Genomic DNA, 25,519 nt, shown 5'->3' with positions numbered 1-25,519 from the left:
TATAAATATTTATGCCCCAAACAACAGAGCATCTACATACATCAAACAAACCCTTCTCAATATTAAGAATCAGATAGATCATATACAATAACTAGGTGATTTTAACACACTTCTCTCACCATGGATAGATAACCAAACATAAACTGAGATTCTACAGAACTAAAAAATACAATTAATAACATGGAACTAACAGACATCTATAGAGTATTTCCTATCCATCAACTTCTTCTCAGCAGCACATGGAGCATTTTCTGAAGTTGACCAGATCAGTATCCAAAAAAAAAAGAAAGAAAGAAGTTCTATCAGATCATAATGGAATGAAATTAGAAAGAAATCAATGATGAAATAAAAAACAGAAACCACTAATACTTGAAGATTAAATAATATACTTTTGAATGATGGTTGGATAGAAGAAGAACTCAGAAGAAATTTTTTAAAATTCTTAGAAGTGAGAACAGTGATAAAACATATCAAAGTCTCTGGGAAGTAGGAATGCAGTTCAAGAGGAAAGTTCATAGCATTGAGTTCATACATTAAAACAATAAAAGATATCAAATAAATAATCTAACATTACCATCTCAAGGCCCTAGAAAAATAAGAACTAACCAACACCAAAATCAATAGAAGATGGGAAATAATTAAAATCAGAGCCAATGTAATTGAGAATAAAAAATACAAAATATCAATGAAACACAGAGTTGGTTTTTTGAAAGGATAACAAGATTGATAAACCCTTAGCCAAACTCAACAAATGAAGGAAAGCAAAAATTCAAATTCATGAAATTCAAGATGAAAAAAAGGAAATATCACTAGAGACACTACTGAAATCCAGAGGATCATCAGAAACTATTTTGAAAATTTATACTACAATAAACTAAAACTACTTGAAGATATTAACAAATTCCTGGATACATATGGCCTACCCAAATTGAACCATGAGGATATAAAAACTTCAACTGAACAATATTGATTAATGAAATTGAAGCAGCTGTCACAGCTTTCCAACAAAGAAAAGCCCAGGATTGGATGGATTCTCAGCCAAATTCTACCAGATCTTTAAAAAAAGAACTAATACCAATCCTCCTCAAATTATTCCATAAAATAGAAAAGGAGGTAACACTGCCAAACTCATTCTACAAAGCTAGTATCACCCTGATATCAAAACCAAAAACATATCAAGGAAAGAAAACTACAGACCCATATCCTTGATGAACATATTGCAAAAATTCTTCATAAAATATTGGCAAAGTACATACAAAAATGCACTAAAATGATAGTGCACCATGACCAAGTGTGTTTCACCCATAAGATTCAAGTTTGGTTCAGCATATAGAAATCAATAAATGTAATTCACCACATAAATAGACTTAAGGACAAGAATCATATAGTTGCACAGAATCTCAAGAGATACTGAAAAAGTACAGCACCCAATCATATTGAAAACACTGGAGAAACTAGGGACAGAAAGAACTTACCTCAACATTGTAAGAGCTACACATGACAAACCCAAGGTCAATGTTATACTGAATGGAAAAAAAAAACTGAAACCATTTCCTCTAAAATTAGGAGCAAAACAAGGATTCCCACTTTAACTATTCCTATTCAACATAGTCCTTGAAACTAGCCAGAGCGATCAGAAAAGAGAAAGAAATTAAAGGGATACAAATAGGAAAAGAAGAGCTCAAATTATGTGTTTGCTGATGACACGATTCTATATTTTGAAGATCAAAAAGTTCTATCAGGAGACTTCTACAACTCACAAATGAATTTATCAAAATAATAGAACACAAGATCAACACTAATAAATCAATTGCATTCCCATACTCCAATGATCAATCTGCTGTAAAAGAAATTAGGAAAACTATCTCATTCACGATAACCTCAAATAAATAAATAAATAAATACTTGGGAATAAATCTAACAAAAGAGTTGAAGAACCTCTACAACGAAAAATATAAAACACTAAATAAAGTTTAAATTGACAAAGACCTTAGAAGATGAAAAGATCTACCATGTTCTTGGATAGGCAGAATTAATATTGTCAAAATGGTCATACTACCAAAAGTGATATGCAGATTCAACACAAGTGCCATCAAAATTCCAATGATATTCTTCACAGAACTAGAAAAGGCAGTTATGAAACTCACTTGGAAAAATAAAAGACAACCGGATTAACAAAGCAATCCTTAGTGAGAAAATCGAAGCAGGAGGAATTACAATACCAGACCTCAGATTATACTACAGAACTATAGCCACAAAAACGGCATGGTACTGGTACCAAAACAGGCACATTGGAATAGAAGACAGACAGATGCACATAAATATAGTTATTTCATACTAGACAAAGGTGCCAAAAACATACATTGGAGGAAAGCTAGTCTCTTTAATAAATGGTGCTGGGAAAATTGGAAATCCATGTATAATAGAAGGAAACATAACCCCTGTCACCCTACACAAAACTCATCTCAAAGTAGACCAAAGACATAGGAATCAGACCATAAACCCTACACCTGCTTGAAGAAAATGCAGAACCAACACTCTAATATATTGGCACAGGAACCAACTTCCTTAACAAGACTCCTAAAGTATAAGGAATAAAATCAAATTATCAATAAATGAGATGACATCAAATTAAAATGTTACTTCACAGCAAAGGAAACAATTAAGAGAGTGAAGATAAAGCCTTCAGAATGGGAAAAGAAAATATTTGCCATCTGCTGCTCAGATAGGGCAATAATATCCAGAATATACAGACAACTCAAAAAACTTAACACCAAAAAAAACAAAAAAACTCAATCAATAGATGGGCAAAAGAACTAAACAGATATTCCCAAAAGAAGAAATACAATGGTTAACAAATATATGAAAAATATTTAACATCTCTAGCAATTAGGGAAATGAAAATTAGAACTATATTGATATTTCACTTCAGTCAGAATGGCAATTATCAAGAATACAAATAACAATAAATATTGGCAAGGATGCAGGTGATAAGGTGAACACACAATTCCTGGTGGGACTTCAGGTTAGTGCAACCACTCTGGAAAGCAGTATGGTGACGTCTCAAAAAAACAGGAATGGAACCACCATTTGACCCAATTATCTTACTCTTCGGTATATATCCAAAAGACTTGAAATCAGCATACTACAGAGATGCAGCAACTTCAATGTTTATAGCAGCACAATTCTCAACAGCCAAGCTATGGAACAAACGTAGGTGCTCTTCCACAGATGAGTGGATAAAGAAAATGTGGTAGAGTATTACTCAGCCATCGGAATGACATCATGATATTTGCCAGTAAATGGATGGAACTGGAGATTATCATGGTAAGTGAAATAAGGCAGCTGAAAAAGTGGAAGATTGAATGTTTTCTCTGATGTGCAGAATCTAATCCAAAATAAGCAAGAGGATTAAAAAAATAGAAGAAATATCCATGAAGTAGACAAAAGGAAATGAAGGGAAGGGAGGAGGGACGAGACAAGGAAAGACAGTGGAACGACTCTTATCTAAAATTTTTATGAATGTACTACATGTGCTTCAAAATCAAAATTAATTTTTTAGGGCAGGATAAAAAGGCAAGAGACTACAAATAATCAAGAAAAATACATAAAACTTTAGGTTAATTTTGTGATCAGACTATATTTTTAAGTATTCCCTTGTACTTTCGAAAAATTTAAAATAAACTGCAATATGATACAGCAATCTCACTTCCAGGAATAGATCCAAAATAACTGAATGAATGATCTCAAAGAGGTATCTGTACTTTATGTATGTATGTATGTATCTGCATTATTCACAATAGCTAAGAGGTAGCGGAAACCCAAATGTCCATTACCAGATGCACATTAATCAATAAACAGAATATAGTGTGTGCACACATGCAATGGAATATTATTCAGTAAAAAGAAAGAAAATCTTCTAACATGTTACAACATGGATGAATCTTAAGGACATTATGCTAATTTTAAAAAGTCACAAAAAAATAATTATTGTATAATATGATGTAACGAATGAAAGTAGTCAAATTTCCATGAACAGAAAGTAGAGTGGTGATTACCTGGGGAACTGGGTAGTTGTTATTAAATGGTTATAGATTTCCAAGTTCAGAAAGACAGAAAATTTCTCAAGACCTGCTATTGCATAACAATGTGAATACAAATGCTTCTTGACTTACAGTGGGTTACATCCCAATAAATCCACTGTAACTTGAAAATAGTGAGTTGAAAATCTTATCCTACTCAACATCAGTGCTCAGCAACACAGGGCAGATAGAATTTCAGCTGCTTATTCTCATGATAATGTGACTGGTAGGAGCCGTGGTTCATTGCTACTATAGAGCATCTTACCAGTTGCTAGCACAGGAGAAGATCAAAATTCAAGATATGATTTCTACTGGCTGCATATTACTTGCACACTGCTTTTCTGATAAAGTTGAAAAATTGTTATGTTGAGCCACTATAAGCGACATACTGTCACCACCATGCACTGAACACTACTGAACTATGCTCTTAGAAATGCACTTAAAATCTGCTTTAAAATGGTAAAGATAGGAAATTTTACTTTACTTGTTTGTTTGTTTTTGAGCCACAAGGAAAAATCTTTTTTTAAAATCAGAAAAGGAATTTTTGTTTACTTACTTGTCCTCTTAAAAATTTACAGGAGTTGTTTGATCTAAATAGTTGCCTGGATCCTGTGTCTCCTTTTTTCCCATAGATAGAAATGTAGACATTTGCTACTGTTCCAGCATTCCATAGCTCACCTGTTGCCACAAACACTTCGTATTTTGTCACTGATAACAGAAGAAAAATAGGTTTTAAGTGCCAAGCATTACTTCTGTAACTAAAAATTAAGTACATAAATCTAATCAACCATTCCAGTTCTAGGTAAGTCACTCCCATTGATTGCAGGTATGAAAACTTAGCTGAATGCATGCCACAGCTATTTGAAGACTGGGAAGTGCGTAGTAGCAAGAGGATTGGGAAAGAAGACCAGAAGGTAAAGAAACAGCAAGTGTCAATAAGTTGACATCTATCTTCACCACAGTCCTCCAGCCTGGATTCAGTGCATGAGAAAGCTGGAAAGAACTCACTAGAGCTCAGATACAGAGGGCTCAGAAGAAGGCCTCTAGTTCTGACTAACAAAGCAAAAACATGAACTCTCCACACATAGAAAAGGTAGTCGTTCTACCTCTCCAACCCCTCCATTTCTCTGAAAGCAGATGAAAAAGAACACAAAAAGAAAAAGAAAGGGAAACAGACCTCAACAGATCAGCCCTGCTTTACTAAGCAGTGGAAAGGCACATTTTCAAGAGGATAAATGGCAACTGGCTGGGATAAGGGTTTGAGTTTTATAAGGTTTAGAGGGGCTGAGTCCTAGCAGGAAATGTGTTGGTTATAGCTGGAGGGAGACCTTGGGCAGTCAAGGAAAGGGTTGTAGATAAAGAAAATTGCAACAAGTTCAGAACCCATTACTCTCCCTTTCTCCTTGGGGGTTGTTATATTGCATGTCCTTCAAAAGGTGTGGATAGAGAACAGGGGTGCTCAGTACTGGGGACAGCCAGTTCAGCTATAGGTGGGGGCCACTTGGGAGTCCCTTCTGAGCTACCCACATTTTCCCTTCTGGCCTTTCCTCTGGCTGAGGCCTGGGCTTCTATTTCATCCTGCTGCAATGACAAACCTCCAATTTACCACAGATGTCTCCCCAGGCACGGGACAGGAGGGCAGGAGGGGAATAGTTGGAGATAAGGGAAATTCCCTGGGGCCTGTTTTCCATATCCTTCATTCTCTATTCTCTTACATTTCAGTGTCTGGCAACAACAGCACACAAGAACCTTCTCTTCAAGTCAGTGAAACTAGGCTTCAGTAGAGAGGGGCCACCCCACCCCTACCCTGTGCCCTATGCCCCGACCCTGTTGCTTTACTCTCTCTGTCCTGCCACTGCTTAGCCCTAGACAGAAAAGACTGCAGAAATCCACAACCCAATAGAGTAGAAAGCCCCAGTTTTTCAGCTAAAGGACCAAAAAGAGGATCTAGGGAGCTATAAAGCCTTTAAAAACTGAACAGACATTAGAAACAGACCACAGAAGACAGGTTGAAATCTGTGACCTGAAACTAACCAGAAGTCATATGCTTGCTAAAATAAAAATATGAACATTCTCCACAAGATTTAAATAAGAACCAATGTCTCATATAATAACGTGTAAAATATTCAGGATATTACTCGTACCATTAAGAATCACAAAAATCTCAACTCACATGGGAAATGGGAATGAAGAAACAATTTTTAAAAAAAATAGTCTTAGCAACGAAATAGAAAACTTAAAAAAGAGCCAGATGGAAGTTTTGGAATTGAAAAAAAAAAAAAGCCCACTAAAATTTTAAAAGTCTCTGACTAGTCTCAAGAGTAGAATGAAAAGCACAAGGAAAACACCCGTGAACATAAAGACAGAAAATTACCTTTCTATAAAAATGACCAGAGCAGGGCATGGTGGCTCACACCTGTAATCCCAGCAACTCAGGAGGCTGAGGCAGGAGGATTGCAAGTTCAAAGCCTGCCTCAGCAATTTAGGGAGCCCTAAGCAACTTAGTGAGACCATCTCAAATTAAAAAAATAAAAAGGACTGAGGATGTGGCTCAGCGGTTAAGCACCGGCTGGGTTCAATCTCCAAAACCAAAAAAAAAAGAGAGCAAAGACCAGAGCCTCAGGGATCTGTGGGATAATAACAAAGGATCTAATAATATTCATGGTGTGGACTTCCAGAAGGAGAAAGAATCGGACTCCTGTTCTATGTACTCATGAGCAAAATTCCTCTGGTACCAATTCCATTCTTTGGATTTTCACACCAGTGATATTTCCACACACCTGACTCATACAGAAACAAAATTGATAAGCAGTAATAATTGAGAGAAGTTCACTTTTTTTCTATATTGTTAACTTGGAAATGCTACTCTAAAGATTAATGACTTTTCTCCACTAAAGACACACCTCAGAGATATTTCAGATTTGTTTCCAGACTATTGCAATAAAGCAAATATCACAATGAAACCACGTGGATTTTGTTGTTGTTGTTGTTATATATGACAGCGGAATGAATTATAATTTAATTTACACATATAAGGCACAATTTTTCATATCTCTGGTTATATACAAAGTATTTGACACCAATTCGTGTCTTCATACATGTACTTTGGATAATGATGCTCATCACATTCCACCACCATTTTTAACTCCATGCCCCTCCTTCCCCTCCCACCCCTTTGTCCTATCTAGAGTTTGTCTATTCCTCCCAATCATGTGGACTTTTTGTTTACACAATGCATACATAAAAGTTATGCTAACAGTGGACAAGATGTGTTGGCGCAGACCTGTAGCCACAGCTACTCGGGAGGTTGAAGCAGGAGGATTGCTTGAACCCAGAAGTTAACAGCTAACTGTGGCAACATAGTGAGACCCCATCTCAAAAAAAAAAAAAAAGATTTGGTTATATTATACCATTGCTTACTAAATATGCAAAAATAGCATTATGTCTAAAATATGCACATGCCCTAACTGAAAAAGTTTTTTTATTAAAAAATTCTAATGATCATCTGAGCCATCAGCCAGTCATAATCTTTTTGCTTGATGTTAATGACTGCCTCCTGATCAAGGTGGTTTTTGCAGAAGGCTCGGGTAGCAGTGGCAAAGTCTTGGGATAATAATGAAGTTTTGCCATCTTGATTGACACTTCCTATTATGAAAGATTTCTCTGTATCATTCAATGCTATTGATAACATATTATACACAATACAACCTCTTTAAAAATTGGAATCATCCCTCTCAAAATTTATTACTGTTTTACAAACTAATTTTATGTAATATTCTAAATCCTTTGTTGTTGCATTTCAACAATATTCACAATTTATTCACCATGAATAGATTCCATCTCAAAAAAAAAAAAAAAAACCACTTTCTTTTCCCATCTGTAAGAAGCAACTCTCATCCTGTAAGCTTTTATCATGAGATTTCAGCAATTCAGTTCCATTTTCGGGTTCTACTTCTAATTCTAGTTTTCCTGCTATTTCTACTCCATATGCAGTTATTTCTTCCACTGAGGTCTTGAACCTCTCAAAGTCACCCATGAGTGTTAGAATCAACTTCTGTTAATGTTAATATTTTGAAATCCTTCCATGAGTCACAGATGTTCTTCCTGGCATGTACAATAGTGAATCCTTTCCAGAAGGTTTTCAAATTACTTTGCATAGATCCAAAAAAGGACTCAATATCAATGGCAGCTATAGGCTCATGAATATCTTAAATAATAAGACTTGAAAGTTTAAATTATTCCTTGATTTATGAGCTGCAGGAGGGATATCATGTTAGCAGGCATGAAAACAACATTAATCTTACAGTGCATCTCTATCAGAACTCTTGGATGAACAAGGGCATTGTCAATGAGCAATAATAAGAGAAACTTTTATCCGAACTTAAAATATCCAGTAATCTACATTGTAAACAGATGTACCATCACTCAGGTTTTGCTGTTCCGTTTACAGAGCACAGGGAGATTCCGTTTCATTCTAAAGAACCTTAGGATTTTCAGAATAGTGAATGAGCACCAACTTCAGCTTAAAGTCACCAACAACATTAGCCACTAACAAGAGAATCATTCTGTCCTTTCAAGCTTTGAAGCCAGACATTGATTTCTGTCTTTGGAAAACCTTGATGGCACCTTCTTCCAGTATGAGGTGTCTCAACATTGAAAATCTGTGATAAAATGTTCATCATAATATAACTGATAATCTTTGTCAATGATCTTAGCAAGATCTTTTAAGGAGAACTAGCTGCAGCCTCTGCATCAGTACTTGCTGATTCAGCTTGCACTTTAATGTTATAGAGACTACTTTCATTAAATCTTATGATAGCTTCAAATTTTTCTGGTGCTGGGCATGGTGGTACTTGCCTACCATCCCAGCCACTCAAGAGGCTAAGACAGGAGGATCATAAGTTTGAAGCCAGCCTTGGAAACTTAGGGAGAACTTGTCTCAAAAAATAAAAAGGGCTGCTAATTCCACATTATGTATAATTATAATGCACAAATAAAATAAATATTTTAATATTTTTTTACATAAAAAAAGAATAGAGATGTAGCACAAGGTACACTGCCCTTGGATTCAGTCTTCAGTACTAGTAGGGGGGAAAAAAACCAAAAACTTTTCTTTGGGAACTTCCCACTTGCCTTTATAGAATTTAAGAGAGTTAGGTCCTTGCTCTAGATTAGGCAATTAAGACTATTGCAATAAAGCAAACATCACAATGAAATCACATGGACTTTTTGTTGTTGTTGTTGTTGATATATATGACAGCGGAATGAGTTACAATTTATTTTACACATTTAGAGCACATATAGACTAGGTTTGGGCTCAAGAAAATATTATGGCCAATTTGCTCTTCTATCCAGACCACTAAAACTTTTTTCATGTAAGCAATAAGGTTATTTCATTCTTATCATTTATGTGTTCACTGGAGCAACACTTTTAATTTCCTTTAAGAACTCCTCATTTGCATTCACTGCATAGCTAACTGATGCTAGAGGCCTAGCTTTCCACCTGTCTTGGCTTTTAACATGCCTTCCTCACTGAGTTTACTCATTTCTAGATCTTTCTTATTCATTTCTAGGGAGAAACGTATGACTTTCTCTCACTTGAACATTTAGGGAACAATGTAACTTTACTCGTTGGCCGAATGTCAATATTTTTGTGTTTTGAAGAAGAAGGACACCTAAGGAGGGCGAGAAATGGCTGGTTGGTGGAGTGGTACACACACACACACACACACACACACACACACACACACATTCGTGCATTAAGATCACTTTAGATGGACATAGTTTGTGCAGCCCCAAAACAAAGACAAGAGTAAAAATCAAAAATCACTGATCATGTGTCACCATAAGAGATGTAGTAAGAAGAAGCATGGAATATTATAAAATACCAAACTTTGACACAGAGACACAAGAAGAAAGCACATTGTTAGGAAAAGGGCACCTCCACCCTTGCTTAGTGCAGGGTTGCAATGGGCCTTCAGCTTATAAAAATCCTAACCCTTATCTTACATCTTATAGAGATATTAACTCAAAAAATATAAAGACCCCAAATTATAAAACTCTAATGCCGCAGTCTGGCTGCAGCAAACTAGCCGGGGGGTGACGAACAACTTGTGTACATTGATACAGCAGAAGTGGGAGCCGTTTACTGTAGGACAACAGAGGTATTTATACATTCCACACAGCTTATCTTAATTAACATAAACTAGATACAGCAGTCAACCAATAAGGAATCTCCACACTTAATGGCTCGCTGGCGCCACCTCACAAACCACTCCTCCTGGCAAAATGCCAGGCGCCATCTAGACTTGTTTACAGACTCTAACACTCTAAGACAAAACATGAGAAAATTTTCAGGCTATAAAATTTTGCAATGATTTCTTGGGTATGACACCAAAATCACAGATTTCAAAAGCAAAAATAGACAAACCAGAACTACTTCAAACTTAAACTCTAAGAAGCAAAGGAAAACAGTGTGAACAAGCATCCATTGAAGTTACAGAAACCATTTCCAATTCATATGTCTACTATGGGGTGAATATACAGAAAATAAAGGAAAATCCTGCAATTCAACAATACCACCACACACAAAAAAAAAAAATGGGCAAAAAGTTTGAATATAGACAATTCCCCAAAGAAAAATACAAATGGTCAACAAGAATATAAAAACTCAACACCAACAATTATTAGAGAAATGCAAATAAAAATTACAAGGATAAATAATTGCTACCCATTGAATGGCCCATATCAATACAACAGAAAACAAATGTTAAAGAAAATGTATAGAAAGAAATTGGAACCCTTGTGCACTGTTGGTAGAAATGTAAAATGAGATAATTATTATGGAAAACAGTATGGAGTTTCCTCAAAAAAAATTAAGAGAGAATTACCATATGATACAGCAGTATTCAAATCAGATTCTCAAAGAGATATTTATAATTGCACATGCATGTTTGTTATAACACTATTCACAGTAGCCAAGAAGTGAAAGCAACCCAAATGTCCATTGCTAAATAAACAAAGAAACTGTAGTATATCATTCAGCCTTTTCAAAGAAGGGAACCCTTGTACTATGGGAATGCTATACTATGGATGAACCTCAAGGATATTACACTAGGGGGAAAACACAAATCACAAAAGTATAAATACTGTATGGTTTCACTCAGATGAGGGATCTCAAGTAGTTAAAATTACAGAAACAAAAAGTAGAAAGGTGGTTGCCAAGAGCTGGCGGTGAGGCAGGAGGGATTACGAATTAATGGTACAGAGTTTCAGCTTTGTAAGATGGTAAAGTTCTGGAGGCCATTTGCATAACAATGTGAATACATTTAATCATAGAGAAGAGTATGATTAAAAATGTTTAGGATAGTAAATTTAATGTTTGTGTTAGTTACTATCACAATAAAAAATAAAAATTTTATAAATAGCTCACCAATCTGAGAAACTCCACTTTTGCTCAGTTTCCTTAACAACCTGTATCCTCTTCAGGAAAATAATTCCATAATAAGAAAACATAAATTTTTTTTTCTTTTTTGGTACCGGGGATTGAACTCAGGGAGACTCAACCACTGAACCACATCCCCAGCCCTATTTTGTATTTTATTTAGAGACAGAGTCTCACTGAGTTGCTTAGCACCTCGCTTTTGCTGAGGCTGGCTTTGAACTTGTGATCCTCCTGCCTCTGCCTCCCGAGCTGCTGGGATTACAGGCATGTGCCACCACGCCCCGTGAGAAAACATTTTTTTTTCAGGTACATATAATAGTATACCGATAAACCAGGCAAATTCTGTCAGAACTCTTCATGAACTTAAAGGAACAAAATATAGCAAATATATATATACACTAATGAAGCTTGCCTTATTTATATCCCTAAGAAATGATGTGTCTACCTCTAGTGAAGGCTGCTGCTTGTCTATAATGACATCATTTCAGATATCACGTCAATCATTGCTAGGATATTAGATAAAAATATGGGTAGAGTCAGTTACCATTTACTGCATCTATCCCTGACCTACCAAAGAGCTTACGAAGCACATGATAGAGTATGGTTAGAATACCAAGCCAAGTGGAGAAATTGAAAAGAAAAATGTCTGTTAATAAATACCAAGCACTACAGGGGAAGCAAAGAAAATCAGTATGTGTTTCTAGAGTACGTCTCTTTTGATCAGAATTTTGCAATTAAAATGGGGAGAGGAAAAAGCAAATATAGCCTCTAAATCATTACTAACCCCTAAATTATTACTAACAGTAATAGAATAGAGTACCTGGTGAACTTCTTTCAGGTGGTACATGTGGAATGATAAAGAAGAATGGTAAGAAAAATACTTACAAATAGTGATAAAATCTTTTATGAATGGTGAGAACAATGCTCATGCAATCTTCACTTTTCGGTAAATTAGGACTATTCATGACTTCAAAATACATTAGCTTCAGAAACTCAAGAAAATTTATTAGCGCACCTTATTTAAAAACCACAGGGAAATTATCAGTCTGTGCACATGTTTTACCAGTCTATGTTCCATCAAAAAGTTACATAAATAGGTAAGCCAAATGTCAGATTATATGATATTGTGGGTCTCTTCTTATTCTGCAGAAAATACTTTTACTATTTTTTTTCTTTAGAAAACTACAAGATAACATTATGGTAGGACACCGCCTAAATTGGAGAAATATTTCTATTTACCAATTGTCAATTTAATAATTCTCATATACCTTTTTCCCATTATCTTCCAAAGCATAGGCTAGTAACTAGACCCCAAGAACAAATAGCTTTTATAGACAAGGTCACCCTGGATTCTTGTGGTGGGGAACAGTCACTACCTAAATTCTAAGCATATCAAGAGCTGCACTTGATAAAACTAGTCTCAGCCGCAAGTACATAAAACTTGAACACATCTCTGCTTCTGGGCAAATGTTTAGAAAGTCATTGAGCTGTTGTGTTTTCAATTCCTGATCAAAGAGATAAATTTTCAAAAGCACGGTAGAACCTTGTGGGAAAAGTACACGTTAACTTGCATGTCTTAGCCCTTCGCTTCATTTGACATTCAATTTTCTCATGACCTTCTAAGAATTAATTTTCTTGTTTTGATTGAGAGGCACTTTAGTTGACCTTCCTACAGGGCTAACAGTGACAAGAACATATTCTTGAATGCCAGCATGTGAAACAGCTAAAGCATATTTAGATGCAGCTGGCACAGCAGCAGAGGTAATTGATAAGAAACTAGCAGTCCTTAATCATTCATTCATTCATTTATTCATCATGCATTCATTGAGTTCCCTGTCCTGCAACATTTAGGCAAATGAGGGTTTTTTTGTGCTGCCTGGGTTTGGAGTGTCCCTACCTGGAAGGATGGGTTGTCCTCTATTTATAATAGGCAATTCTCGGCAGATTTCTCCATCCTCTTGATCTCGCGCCAACCATCGCTGTACAGGTATATAAAACTCTTCTCCAGAATTCATGTTCTGCAACTGTATCTACGATAGCAACAATATTACTTGCAAAAGAATCTCCTATCAAAGTCTCCAACAAAATTTGTCCAAACACTCCACTTAGCTCAGAAACCATTTTACATTTTTTAATATAAGAAATTATGGATTATTTGCCCAAAAAAAGCATATTTACTCTTTTTACTTCAATTTGATCTTTTATTGTACAATGGCATTTCTTTTTATTATTTTGAAATGTTTCTATTTGTAATTTTTCTGTTTTGAAATGTTCATATGAAACATGCCAATTTCTCCCAAGTTTTATGTTATTAAGAGTTTTAATGATGTAATTTAATGTATTTTAGAAATTATATCATTAAAAAGCAAATCTTCAGGACCTAATACTTTAAGGTTGTGGGTCTCACACAGATCCAGGAATTCACATTTATAAATGCATACCAAGTACACTTCAGACACAATGTCACTTTTAGAAAGTCTCCCTGAGAACCACGGAGAATAATCATTGGTTTGCAATTAAGCTATTAAGGCCAAAATTAGTCATTTGAGAAACAGAAAATAAACCAGCATTTTTAACTTTCTATCTTGTACTCTTCCCCAACTAAACTTGAAAGAATTAAGTTCCTAAAAGCAATGTGATTATTTTATGGAAATGTTGTATCACTGTTGGTATTGTATATGAAAGCAGAGTTTTCACTCAAATTCCTTCAGGTTGTAGGTATAAGTTGGCTTCTTTAAAATGTCAAATTTCAAACTGCTAAAGTGAATTATAAAAACTAAACAGAAAAATTCCAACCTATTATCAGCATCTTAATTGAGATGAATTACATGAAGATTTTATACACTCAGAATTAAACTTTGATTTAAGAAATGTTTGGGGGCTGGCTCAGTGGTAGGATACATACTTAACATCTTTGAGGCCCTGGGTTAAATCCCCAGCAACCCCATCCCAAAAAGAGTGTCTTCTTTACTGGTATTCAAATAGAGGTGAGGTAAACCTCAGGCAAACAAATTGTCTTGCAAAAAGAAAGTAGTTATCATGGAGAGAAAGAGAATAGGAATTTTCAGACTGATTTTTATATCATTCCTCTGCAATAGTACATAATATTTTCAGACCACTTAATAACTATCTTAGCATCCCAACATTATAATGAATATAATATTTCTTATTGGTTATCAATAAAATGAGATGGCATAATCATTAATGATAATTTTCATAATCAGTTTTTAAACAGAGAAAAAGGAAAAAGATGATATTATATAATTACTAAAAGTATCAATTTGAATATCATATGATTTATTTCTTTTGGTACTGTGGATTGAACCCAGGGGTGCTTTATCATTAAGCTAAACTCTCAGTTGTTTTTTTTTAATTGCTTATTTGGAGACAAGGTCTTGCTAAATTGCTGAATGTTCTCTAAATCACTGAGACTGGCCTTGAACTCGTCATCCTCCTGCCTCCTGAGTCATTGGGATGGTAGGCATACACCACCACCCTAAGCATTAATATCATACATCAAAAGCTCTATATGGCATAAAAGAGAACATTATTGCATATAAAAGCCAGGCAATAATTTTAAATTTTGAAATCTAACATCCACATTCTATATTTTCACAAAGTAGATTTTATATTATTTTTCATTCTGCTTCAGGATGCTTTGTGACTGAGAAGATGGCATGAGTAACAACTATTCATCCCTACTGGTGGAATAAAAAGTTTGACTTAAGTAATTATTCATCTTCCATTAATTTTCTTTTTTAATTTTTTTTATTTGTTTTAATTAGTTACACATGACAGTTCAATGACCTTGACATATCATACATTTGTATCAGATGGGATATAATTTCTCATTTTTCTGAGTGTACAGGTTGCAGAATCACATTGGTCATGCAGTCACATATATACCCACAGCAATGTCTATTTAATTCTGCTGTCCTTCCTTTCCCCCCTTCCCCTCCCCTCCCCTCCCATCACTTCTCTCTACCCAATCTAAGGTGACACAATTCTTTTTTTTTCTCATCATCATACATGTATTTTGTACAACGATGAGGATCTCCTTCCATCTTCCGTGCAATTCCCCTTCTCCCTCCCTTTCCCTTCCACCTTTCTTCCCTATCTACAGGTAATCTTCTTCTCATGCTCTTCCTTCCTACCCCATTTTGAGACACGCCCCTCATATCAGAGAAGACATCGGGCATTTGTTGTTTTTTTTTTGGGGGGGGGGGGGAGTGACTAACTTCACTTAGCATAATCTGCTCTAATGCCATCCATTTCCCTGCAAATGCCATGATCTTGAATTTTCTATTAATTTGCTCACATATTCCAAAACTGTAGGGAAAAAAAAGTTAGTCAACAATATCAGGAACATGTAACTAGATATTCTTTGCTCTCTGAGAACTGGTATAGTTAAAGATCATTTATTTTGAAATGATACGATGTAAATATATCATACCAAAAAATGGATGACATGCTGTATTGATTTCCGTGTGAGAGATCTGCATTTACCAGTGATGAGGAAAGTGAACAGAATTTTCATTCTGAACAATGTAGAAAATTTAACCCTTCTTTTTTTCCTTCTTAAGAATACTCAAGGGTTATTATCTTGCTTAGTATGAGTGCACTAAATTCTAGAGTTAGAATTCACGTCTAGTATATCATGAAGTCATCAACACAATGATGTATCTTAATAAATTTTTTATGCAAATGCTATATAGCTAGACATCTTTTCATCATTAATGCAAGTATATCAAGAAGGTATGTGTATGTTGGTGGAACTGCAGGTTAGTACAACCACTCTGGAAAGGGTATGGAGATTCCTCAAAAAAGTAGGAATGGAACTACCATATGACCCAGCTATTTCACTCCTTAGTGTTTATCCAAAAGCTAAAATCAGCCTACCACAGCAATACAGCCACCTCAATGTTTATAGCAGCACAATTCACAATAGCCACATTATGGAATCAACTCCAATGCCTGTCAATAGATGAATGGATTAAGAAATTGCAGTACATACACAATGGAGTTTTACTCAGCCATAAAGAAGAATGAAATTATGTAATTTGTTAGTAAATGGATTAAAACTATAGAACATCCTGCTGAATGAAATAAGCCAGTTTCAGAAAATCAAGGGTCAAATGTTTTCTCTCATATGTGGAGGGTAGAAAAAAATAAGGAAAAGATAATGGGGAGGAATGGATATCATAAGGATAAAGGGAAGATCATAGAATAGAAGGAGATCAAGAGGGAGGGAAGAGAGATAGGAAAGGGAAGGAAATTGTGGAAAAAAATTTTAACAATTTTGCTATGTGCATATATTATACTACAGTGGATTTCACCTTTATGTAAAAATAGAAAGGATCTATCAGAAAAGATGGCGGAATTAGTGGACATCATTACCCTAGGTACATGTATGGCAGCAGATATGGTATGACGCTACATCGAATAAAACCAGAGAAATGTAAAGTTGTACTGCAATATGTACAATGAATCAGAATGCATTCTGCTGCCATATATACCTAATTAAAATAAATCTTAAAAAAAGAATAATCTAATAAGACAGGTTAGAAATCCTTGGACTCAGTATTTTATTACAAACAAAATTAGTTCTTCTTCCTACTTAATAAAAATATTAACTGAGAAATCTCTCCAACAACAAACTATAGCTGAACAATTCTCAATTACTCAGTCATAAAGAATAGTTCAAAGGTGTGATATAATATACAGGTTGTTTACTTTGGCTCAATATTAATTTCCAATTAAGATTTTACCTGGCCAACTTCAACCTGTTTAGGATCCTTGAACTTACCTCATCTAGGGGCAAGGAATGGCCAAGAATATATTTTATACTGTGTATATGTTTGTATTTTAATGCTTTCTATTGAAGTATAACATTTTAAAGTGTTCAAATCCATAAGTGTGCCATTTCATGAATGTTTGCAGAGTAAATATGACTATGAACTTTAAAAAAAAATAAATTGATGAGAGAAATAAATATTAGTAGAGGAAGGAGAATGGGGAGACGGAGGAGAAGAGAGAAAAAGGGGGAATGTGAACTGAAATCAAATTCCATGCATGTATGATTCTGTCGGTATCAACCCAACTATGTATAACTATAATGTTCTTAAAAAAATGCTATGTGAGTTTATCAAGAGTATTATCCCAGTACTTCCTTTTCTTTGAATAGAAGTGAAAGTATTGCTTAATTCAGGAAATTCCCCCAACCAATTAGGAATTAATGAGTTGATAAGGGAATACAATACTGCTTTCTTAAGAAATGTACTGACTAATAAGGTCCAGGTTTGACATCATCAACCTGCTGTAGACATAAAATGTCTCCCTGAGAGTTAATTTCTTGGAGAAATTTGCAGAAAATTTTGCAAAAAGAAAAGGGGGAGGAGAATATTATTGATATATCCTTACCTTCTTACAGTGCCAGGATGGGGAGTGGCCAGAGTTGGTATGACCAATACGAATTTTAAAAACCGTTCCAATGTCTCCAACTGTAATCTATAAAGAAGTCAAAGAAACATCTTTCAATGTAATTTCACAAAATCCACTTAAAAACAGCTCAGAAGAGGACATTATATATTGATAAAGAGGTCAGTTCATCGAGATGTTAGAGTAGAATTATAAATGTGCACATCCAGCAACAGAGCACTAAAATACTAAAGTATATGAGGCTTTTTTTTTTTCTTTTGGTGGGGTGGAATGGGACTTGGGGATTGAGCTCAGAATCTCACAGGAGCCAAGGATATGCTCTATGAGCTACAATTCAAGCCTTATGAACTAAAATTTAGCAGGACTGAATAGTGAAACAGGCCATGATAATTTGGAGATTTCAATACCTGACTTTGAGTAATAGATAGAATAACTTGACAAAACCGTAAAGAAATGGAGGACTGGAACATCATACACTAGCTGGACGTAACATCTATAGAACACCCCATTCAACAAGAGATATAGTATTCTTGGAATATTTCCCAAGATAGACTGTATGTTGTGTAACAAAAACAAATCTGGAAATTTTTAAAACACTAAAATCATACACACTATTTTGTCTAAACATAATAGAATGAAACTAGAAAGCAATACTAGAAGTAAAACTGGACAATTCATTGAATTGGTCGAAAAAGAAATTACAAAAACATCAGAAAATACTTTTAGATGGATGAAAACAAAAATATGACACAAAAATAGCATAAAGCATGTAGTGAAATTAGAGCTCAGAAGGAAATTTATTGCTCTAACATATATATTAAAAAGGAGAAAAATAAATATATATAAATATAATAAAAAAATCTCAAATAATTAGCTTAATTTTATACCTTAAAGAATTAGAAAATAAAGAACTAAATTCTAAGTTAGAAGAAGGTAGGAAAAGATAAAGATCAGAGTGATGATTTAAAAAAATAGATAACAGAAAACAATTGAATCATTGAAACCAAAAATTGGTTCTTTGAAAAATATCAGCAAAATTGATAAAATTTTAAGGCCAATTTAAACAACATAGGCAATACAGAAAGAACCTGTCTCCTAGAAAAACAAAGATTCAAATTGCTAAAATCAGAAATATAAGTAGAGACATGACTAACAACCTTACAGAAATAAAAAGGATTATGAAAAAAATGTTGTGTACAATTATATTCCAACAGAGTAGCTAACCTAGATGAAATGGGAAATTTTCTAGAGACACACAGCCACCAAAACTATCTCAAAAAGAAAGAAAAATCATGAGTAGATCTATAACAATTAAAAAGATTACATCAGTAATCACAAACCTCCCAACAATAAGAAGTCTATAACAGAAATCTTCACGGGTGAATTTTAACAAATATTTAAGAATTAAACTGGGCAAGGGGCTGGGGTTTGGCTCAGTGGTAGAGTGCTTGCCTAGCATGTGTGAGGCACTTGGTTCGATTCTCAGCACCACATATAAATAAATGAAATAAAGGTCAATTGACAACTAAAGAATATTAAAAAATAAATAAATAAAAAGAATTAAACTGAGCGAGATGGTAGTGCAGACCTATAATCCCAGCTACTTTGGAGGCTGAGGCAAAAGAATCCTAAATTTGAGGCCAGCTTAAGCAACATAGGCAACACAGACAGACCCTGCCTTGAAATAAATTGATTTAATTAACTTTTAAAAATTAATGCCAATTTATACTGAACTCTTACAAAATACAGAAGGGGTGAGAACACGCCTTAACTCATTCCTCAAGATCAGCAGTGCACTAATACCAAAGCCAGACGGGAGATAAGAGAAGGGCAAACCAAGACTCCTAACAAATACACACACACAAGCCTGCAAAGAAACTAGCAAACTAAATCCAGAGCCACATTAAAGGGACAATACATCATAACCAGGTGCGATTTATCCCAGGAATGGAGATGGGGTCAACACACAAAGAATATAACACACTGCATAAGCAGAATGAAGGGAGGCAAAACAGCCATCTCCAACTGATGGGGGGAGAAAAAACAAAACTCACAAAATTCAACACTCTTTGTGAATGGTAAAAACACTAAAAAGTCTAGGAATAAAAGGGAACTTCCTGGACATGATAAATGGCATCAATTAAAAAAAAAAAAACAACTATAGATAACATTCTCACAGATGAAACCCTGAAAGCTTTTACCCCAAATCAGAAATCAAGAATAAGTCGAAGATACCAGTTTTTGTCTCTCCTATTCAACACTGTATTAAAAGTTCTATGCAGAATCATTCAGCAAGAAGAAGAAATGTAAAGCATTCGTATAGAAAGAAAAATAGAAAACACTTGGGAGGTTGCTAGAAGTTCAGGGTAAAAGGAGTGGGAGTTAATGAACAATGGGGTTTCCTTTTAGGGTGACTTAAGATGGTGGTGACAGTTGAACAATATTGTGAATGCACTACAAGCCACAGTATTGTAGACTTTAAAACTGTGAAAACGGGAACCCTTATGTATAGTCCTGTGCATTCTACCACAATAATAATAAGATCTATAAGAAAAAGGTATAAGCAAAAGGAAAGAAGAATGGGAGAGAAAGGTTTTCCTAAGAAGCCTTACCAAAACACAATTCACCAGGACAAATAAAGCTATGATCAATATTTGAATAAAATTACTAAACTCAATGAAGCTAACAACTCTACAAAGACAAATTTAGCCACACCAAGAAGGCTCTAGAAAGAGGGCAAGACAAACCGACAGCTGAAATGTAGGTAGCAGTACCCAAAAAACAAGAAGCATCACACTATGTAAATGATTTTCTATGGGAAATGGGAATGAGAGTTTAAATGTACTCCTTTCGTACTATAGAACTCAAAACGATCTAGCCCTATAAATTATCTGAAAGTAAAATTTGATTTAAAAGTAACCATGAGACAATACAATAGCAAAACAGTAACAAGAAAAACAAGTCATCTGAGAGTAGTGACACACCTGTAATCCCAGGGACTCAGGGTTCTGAGGGAGAGAGTCACAAGTTTGGAGTCAGCTTCAGCAACTCAGGGAGACCCTGTTTCAAAAGTTTTAAGGCGGCGGGGGGCAGGAGGGGGGAAGCTGGGAGCTCAGTGGTAGAGCATTCCTGGGTTTAATCCCCAGTACCCACAAAAAAGAAAAACAGTTTACACAAATTTTGGTATAGTCACTTCTACATTTATTTCTAATATATGAAAAATAATGACAAAAATCTTCATTTTTTTTAAGACTCTTAGTTCTAGTGACCATCAATACAAGAAAGAGGGTTTTTTAAAAAAAACTCATAGAAAGTATGGAAAGGATAATTCACACCAATCTAAAAGGAATGATACTTGCGAATGATTTGGCCACCCCTGTGATATGTGACATGTGGGTGCAGTAAAACCAAGCACTTAGTGTCACATGGAAGGGATGCCCCGTGAAAACTTAAGGTACTGAAGATACCACTTTCTGATTATGATTTCATTCTCTCCACCTGGTTTAAAATATGCACCCAGACATTCACTCAACAGCCATTATGCAGCACCTACAAACGACTCAATGCTTGGCCCATCTTGCCACTGATGGATGACATTTCTTACTTTGGTTTAACAACATGGCGCTGGTCTCACCTGCATCATCTTTGCTACCTGTTTCTTTCTAGATTCTGATCTCAGTGTCTCTCAAGATGTCTCTCCCTGGATAACAAGGAAAAACTACTACTCATAATTAATAACTTGAAGACAACTTCTTTGCCCTCATCATTTGATAATTGTATTTTGCCCTTTTTGACTTTGGCTTTGAAACTTTTCTGTAGCGCCTGAGACACATAAGACCTTGCCGCTGTTAGTCACCCTTATAAGAACAATAAATGCTGAATATCTAGTATTTCTCTCTTGCTACTACTGTCTCTTCCATATGGTGGATTTACTTGTGTTAAATTTGCTTGAGCAAAGAGTGTCATGAATTTCTTTTGACTGATCTTCTACAGGGCACATCTGTTACAATAGGAAGAGCCGGGTTTAATAAACTGCAGTCATTCTAAAGTACTTACTGGTTGCATCACTTCTATTAACAGTTTTACTCCGTTTTATTACTTACAGTAAAGATGTCTTCATGGCCATCCTGAAATCGGGCCCCATCTGTTCCATAAAGATATATAGGGGCTGAACTTCTATGTTGTCCATATAATACAATATAAATCTGTGAGCTGGTCCCTGCATTTGGCAAGTCGCTGGTGATTATGGAAACTTTCCAGTTACCACCTGCAGAAGCACAAATAATATCCAACACTGTGTCAACTTACAGAAATGAAAGACTCCGAACAACAGGCCATCATAAAGCTAGTAGATGACAGGACAGATAGAGGTCAGTTCCTTGAGAAAAGTGCCACAACAAAGAACTTAAGACTTGGCTTTTAAAATACACAATAAGATTACTATATCAGACAATGTGACTGTGAAAATATCCTGTCATAGTTGGTCATGCCTGGACTCAAAGAGTCATTATAGAACTTCTCTGAAGCTCCCAACCTTTTGCCAAAATGTATCCAATATTCTTAGCTCTAACTTCTAATATATGCATTCTGCATTATGCTTTTAAAGGTTTATGAGTTTAGACACTTATTTTCTAAAATATAACTTATATAAGAATATAAATTAGAATCAATAAGGTAAGAATTTGAGAAATCATCAGGCACAATTTCATTTATTATTTTAAGCATCCTTAATTAACAGATAAAGTAACTGAGTTTCACAAACATTAAGTAAATTTTGTATCATCCAGCAACAAATAAAAACAGTGCTAGAAATTATATGGTTCATTGTGAGTATAAATGAGATTGATTAGACATTAAAACACATTAGTAGTGGTATGGTATAACTTCCTAAGGTTTCAACTTAATTTTGTCAGATTTATTTAGGGTAAACATCAGAAAGTTGATGTAAGACAAGTGAAAAATGAGAATTAGGGAACACACTCAAGACTACATAAAAGAAGTAAGAATACAGGGAAATAAAATTCAGAACTAGGGACTTAACCAACATTCTACTCATTCAACTTTGATTTTCTCTCTACCAAATTTGAAGCAATATAGATTTCCCACTTTTATCATTAAAATAAGTAATACAATTCTAAGTTTAAATTTTACATATATGATATAACAAGTATATGTGAAATTACTATATGTTTGTAAAAATCTACTTTAAAACTGAAAATTATACTTTATTTGTCCCACACAAGATAAAAAGCCAAGATAGGCTACCATCCTTCAGTAAATAAGAACATAATTTTTACAAATAAATAGAAATTGAAATCCTATCTTTAACAGCAGCAGAAGCAGATAAATCACAATTATAAATTTGGAGATGGGAGAATTCTACTTGTGTTCTGCAGAACACTTGATATGCTAGTGTTTGTCTGAATAAATGAAATAAAGCTTTTCAACATCTGCTGTCTTAAAAATGAGGCAAAGGAAGTTAGGGGAGAATCAATACTTGCTAAATGTGCAAGGACCAAATCGATAGTGAGAGAAATTGCATTTTCCAGCAACCAAGATGGAAAAAGAAGAAAAGTGTGGGAGTAGAAATAAAGATTAAAATAATGAAATCCATCGATGGTTTACTATAGGTTCTGCACCTCCTTAAATCATTACAACCTTAGCCTTTCAAGGGAATAATACAAGAAAGTAGACCAACCAAGATTCACCTTTTAGTTTATCACTTAGACTTTGATCAACCAAAAGGCAGCAAGTCACTCAGTCATGACTAGGTATCCAGTATCGGGTGGAGAAGGGGAGCGGGGGGAGTATGGATAAAAAACACAAGGTGATGTCTTTGTCCTCCATTAGATGTAACTATATGAAGTAGTTGTCAACATACCAAAAAGAAAAAAAAAATTACTCTCAATGGAAGATTTTGATGAGGTGAAGCCCAATAACAGAAAAACTAACAAAATAAATAAGAAAAATTAAAACAAATGCAGTTTTAAAAACAAAGAAGTCCTTCCCCCCAAGAAATAAAAACCCACGTTAGTATAAACAAAGAATGTACAAAACTTTGCACCATAATCATTGTTAAATAGAAGCAAAGAAGTGAGTGACACAGATTTCAAGAATTTGTAGGGCACCGAGCCCAGATTTCTCAGAAATATTATGGGAGAAAGAAGACAAAAATTCTAAAAATCTTCTTACCACTCATCCCCCTTTTAGACCCTAATTTGAAAAAGAGTACATTGAAGGGTAAATGAATTGGAGAATACAGAGTGCAGGTAGTGGGCAATTTGCTTAATAAAACACTGAAATTACCATAGCAAACACAAAATAGATCGAAAATCTAAATTCTCTTATATCTTCTAAAAATAATAATAAACTTATAGTTTGAATTATTTTTCACTAAGCACTTCAGGGGATGACTTCACTAGTAAGTTTTCTCTTAAAGTTTTTAGAAAATAATAATATCAATCCAACGCAACCCCTTTGGAATAGTTCCCAACTCATTGTATGAGAAAAGCATTAACCTGATACCAAAACCAGAAAAAGACATCCTCAGAAAACTACAAGGCAATCACCCTCATGAACATAAATAAAAATATTCTCAACAAAAACATTAAGAAATTGTTTTAGTCAGTTTTGTGTGTGGTTTTTTTTTGTTTGTTTTTGGGTTTTTTTTGCCGCTGTAACCAAAGACCTGACCAGAACAATTTTAGAGGAGGAAAAGTTTATTGGGGGGGCTCCCAGTTTCAGAGGTCTCAGTTCATAGACAGCAGGCTCCATTTCTTGGAGCTCAAGGAGAAGCAGAACATCATGGTGGGAGAATGTGGTGGAGGAAATCAGCTGGGAACATATAACTTCGTGTTATCCAACAAAATGTTGTTCCTAAATGTTTAATCTTGAGTAGGAGGCAATGTTGAGGAAAAAAGTAGAGAAATTAATTGAGATACTTAAAAGTTACACAGAAAGACTATTATCCGCCTTGTAAATTTCAAAAAAAAACAATGTAATGGTAAATATGAGCATCCCCCAAATGCTTATGTGTTAGACAATGCAAATATTATCAGAGTTGAATGATTGGGTTATAAGAGCCTTAACCCAATCAGTGCATTAATCCTTGGATATGGAGTAATTGGGAGGTAACTCTAAGCAAGTGGGGTGTAGATGGAGGAGGTAGGTCACTGGAAGTGTGCCTTTGGGTTTCATATTTTGTTCCTGGGGAGCAAAGCTCTCTGTCTACTTCCTGGGGTCCATGTTCTGAGATGCTTTCATCTACCATGACATTCTGCCATGATGTTCTGCCTCATCTTGTGCCCAAAGCAAGGGAGTATATAATCTGTGAAATGAGACATTTGAAATCATGAGCCAAATAAACTTTTTCTCCTTTAGTTGTTCTTGTCAGGTCTTTGGGTCACAGCAATGAAAAAGCTGGCTAAAGCATAATTATACAAATAAAAATTAACCTCTTGGAATACAGTGTTAGAGAAATAGGGCATGTGCCTATCTATACACCTGAATGACTGCAATTCATAAACCCAGTAATAAAAATAAATAAATAGATAGA

The 25,519-nt window shown here is 34.9% G+C and overlaps 1 protein-coding gene across 1 annotated transcript in view; it reads right to left on the bottom strand.

Moving 5' to 3' along the window:
• The window catches only part of Rp1 (RP1 axonemal microtubule associated), a 148,565-nt gene that overhangs the window by 104,072 nt on the left and 18,974 nt on the right, over positions 1-25,519 (bottom strand). The window contains exons 3-6 of the mRNA XM_076836283.1: positions 22,068-22,231; positions 17,947-18,033; positions 13,424-13,556; positions 4,639-4,790 (exon numbers count right to left, since the gene is read on the bottom strand). Coding sequence (XP_076692398.1) covers positions 4,639-4,790; positions 13,424-13,556; positions 17,947-18,033; positions 22,068-22,231 — 536 coding nt within the window. The remainder of the gene's footprint in view (positions 1-4,638; positions 4,791-13,423; positions 13,557-17,946; positions 18,034-22,067; positions 22,232-25,519) is intronic.

The sequence above is a fragment of the Callospermophilus lateralis genome, chromosome 16 (assembly GCF_048772815.1).
Source record: "Callospermophilus lateralis isolate mCalLat2 chromosome 16, mCalLat2.hap1, whole genome shotgun sequence".
In the NCBI taxonomy this organism is placed as follows: Eukaryota; Metazoa; Chordata; class Mammalia; order Rodentia; family Sciuridae; genus Callospermophilus; species Callospermophilus lateralis.
Note: the sequence above shows the minus strand (reverse complement) of the source record. Positions and strands in the feature narration are given on the sequence as shown.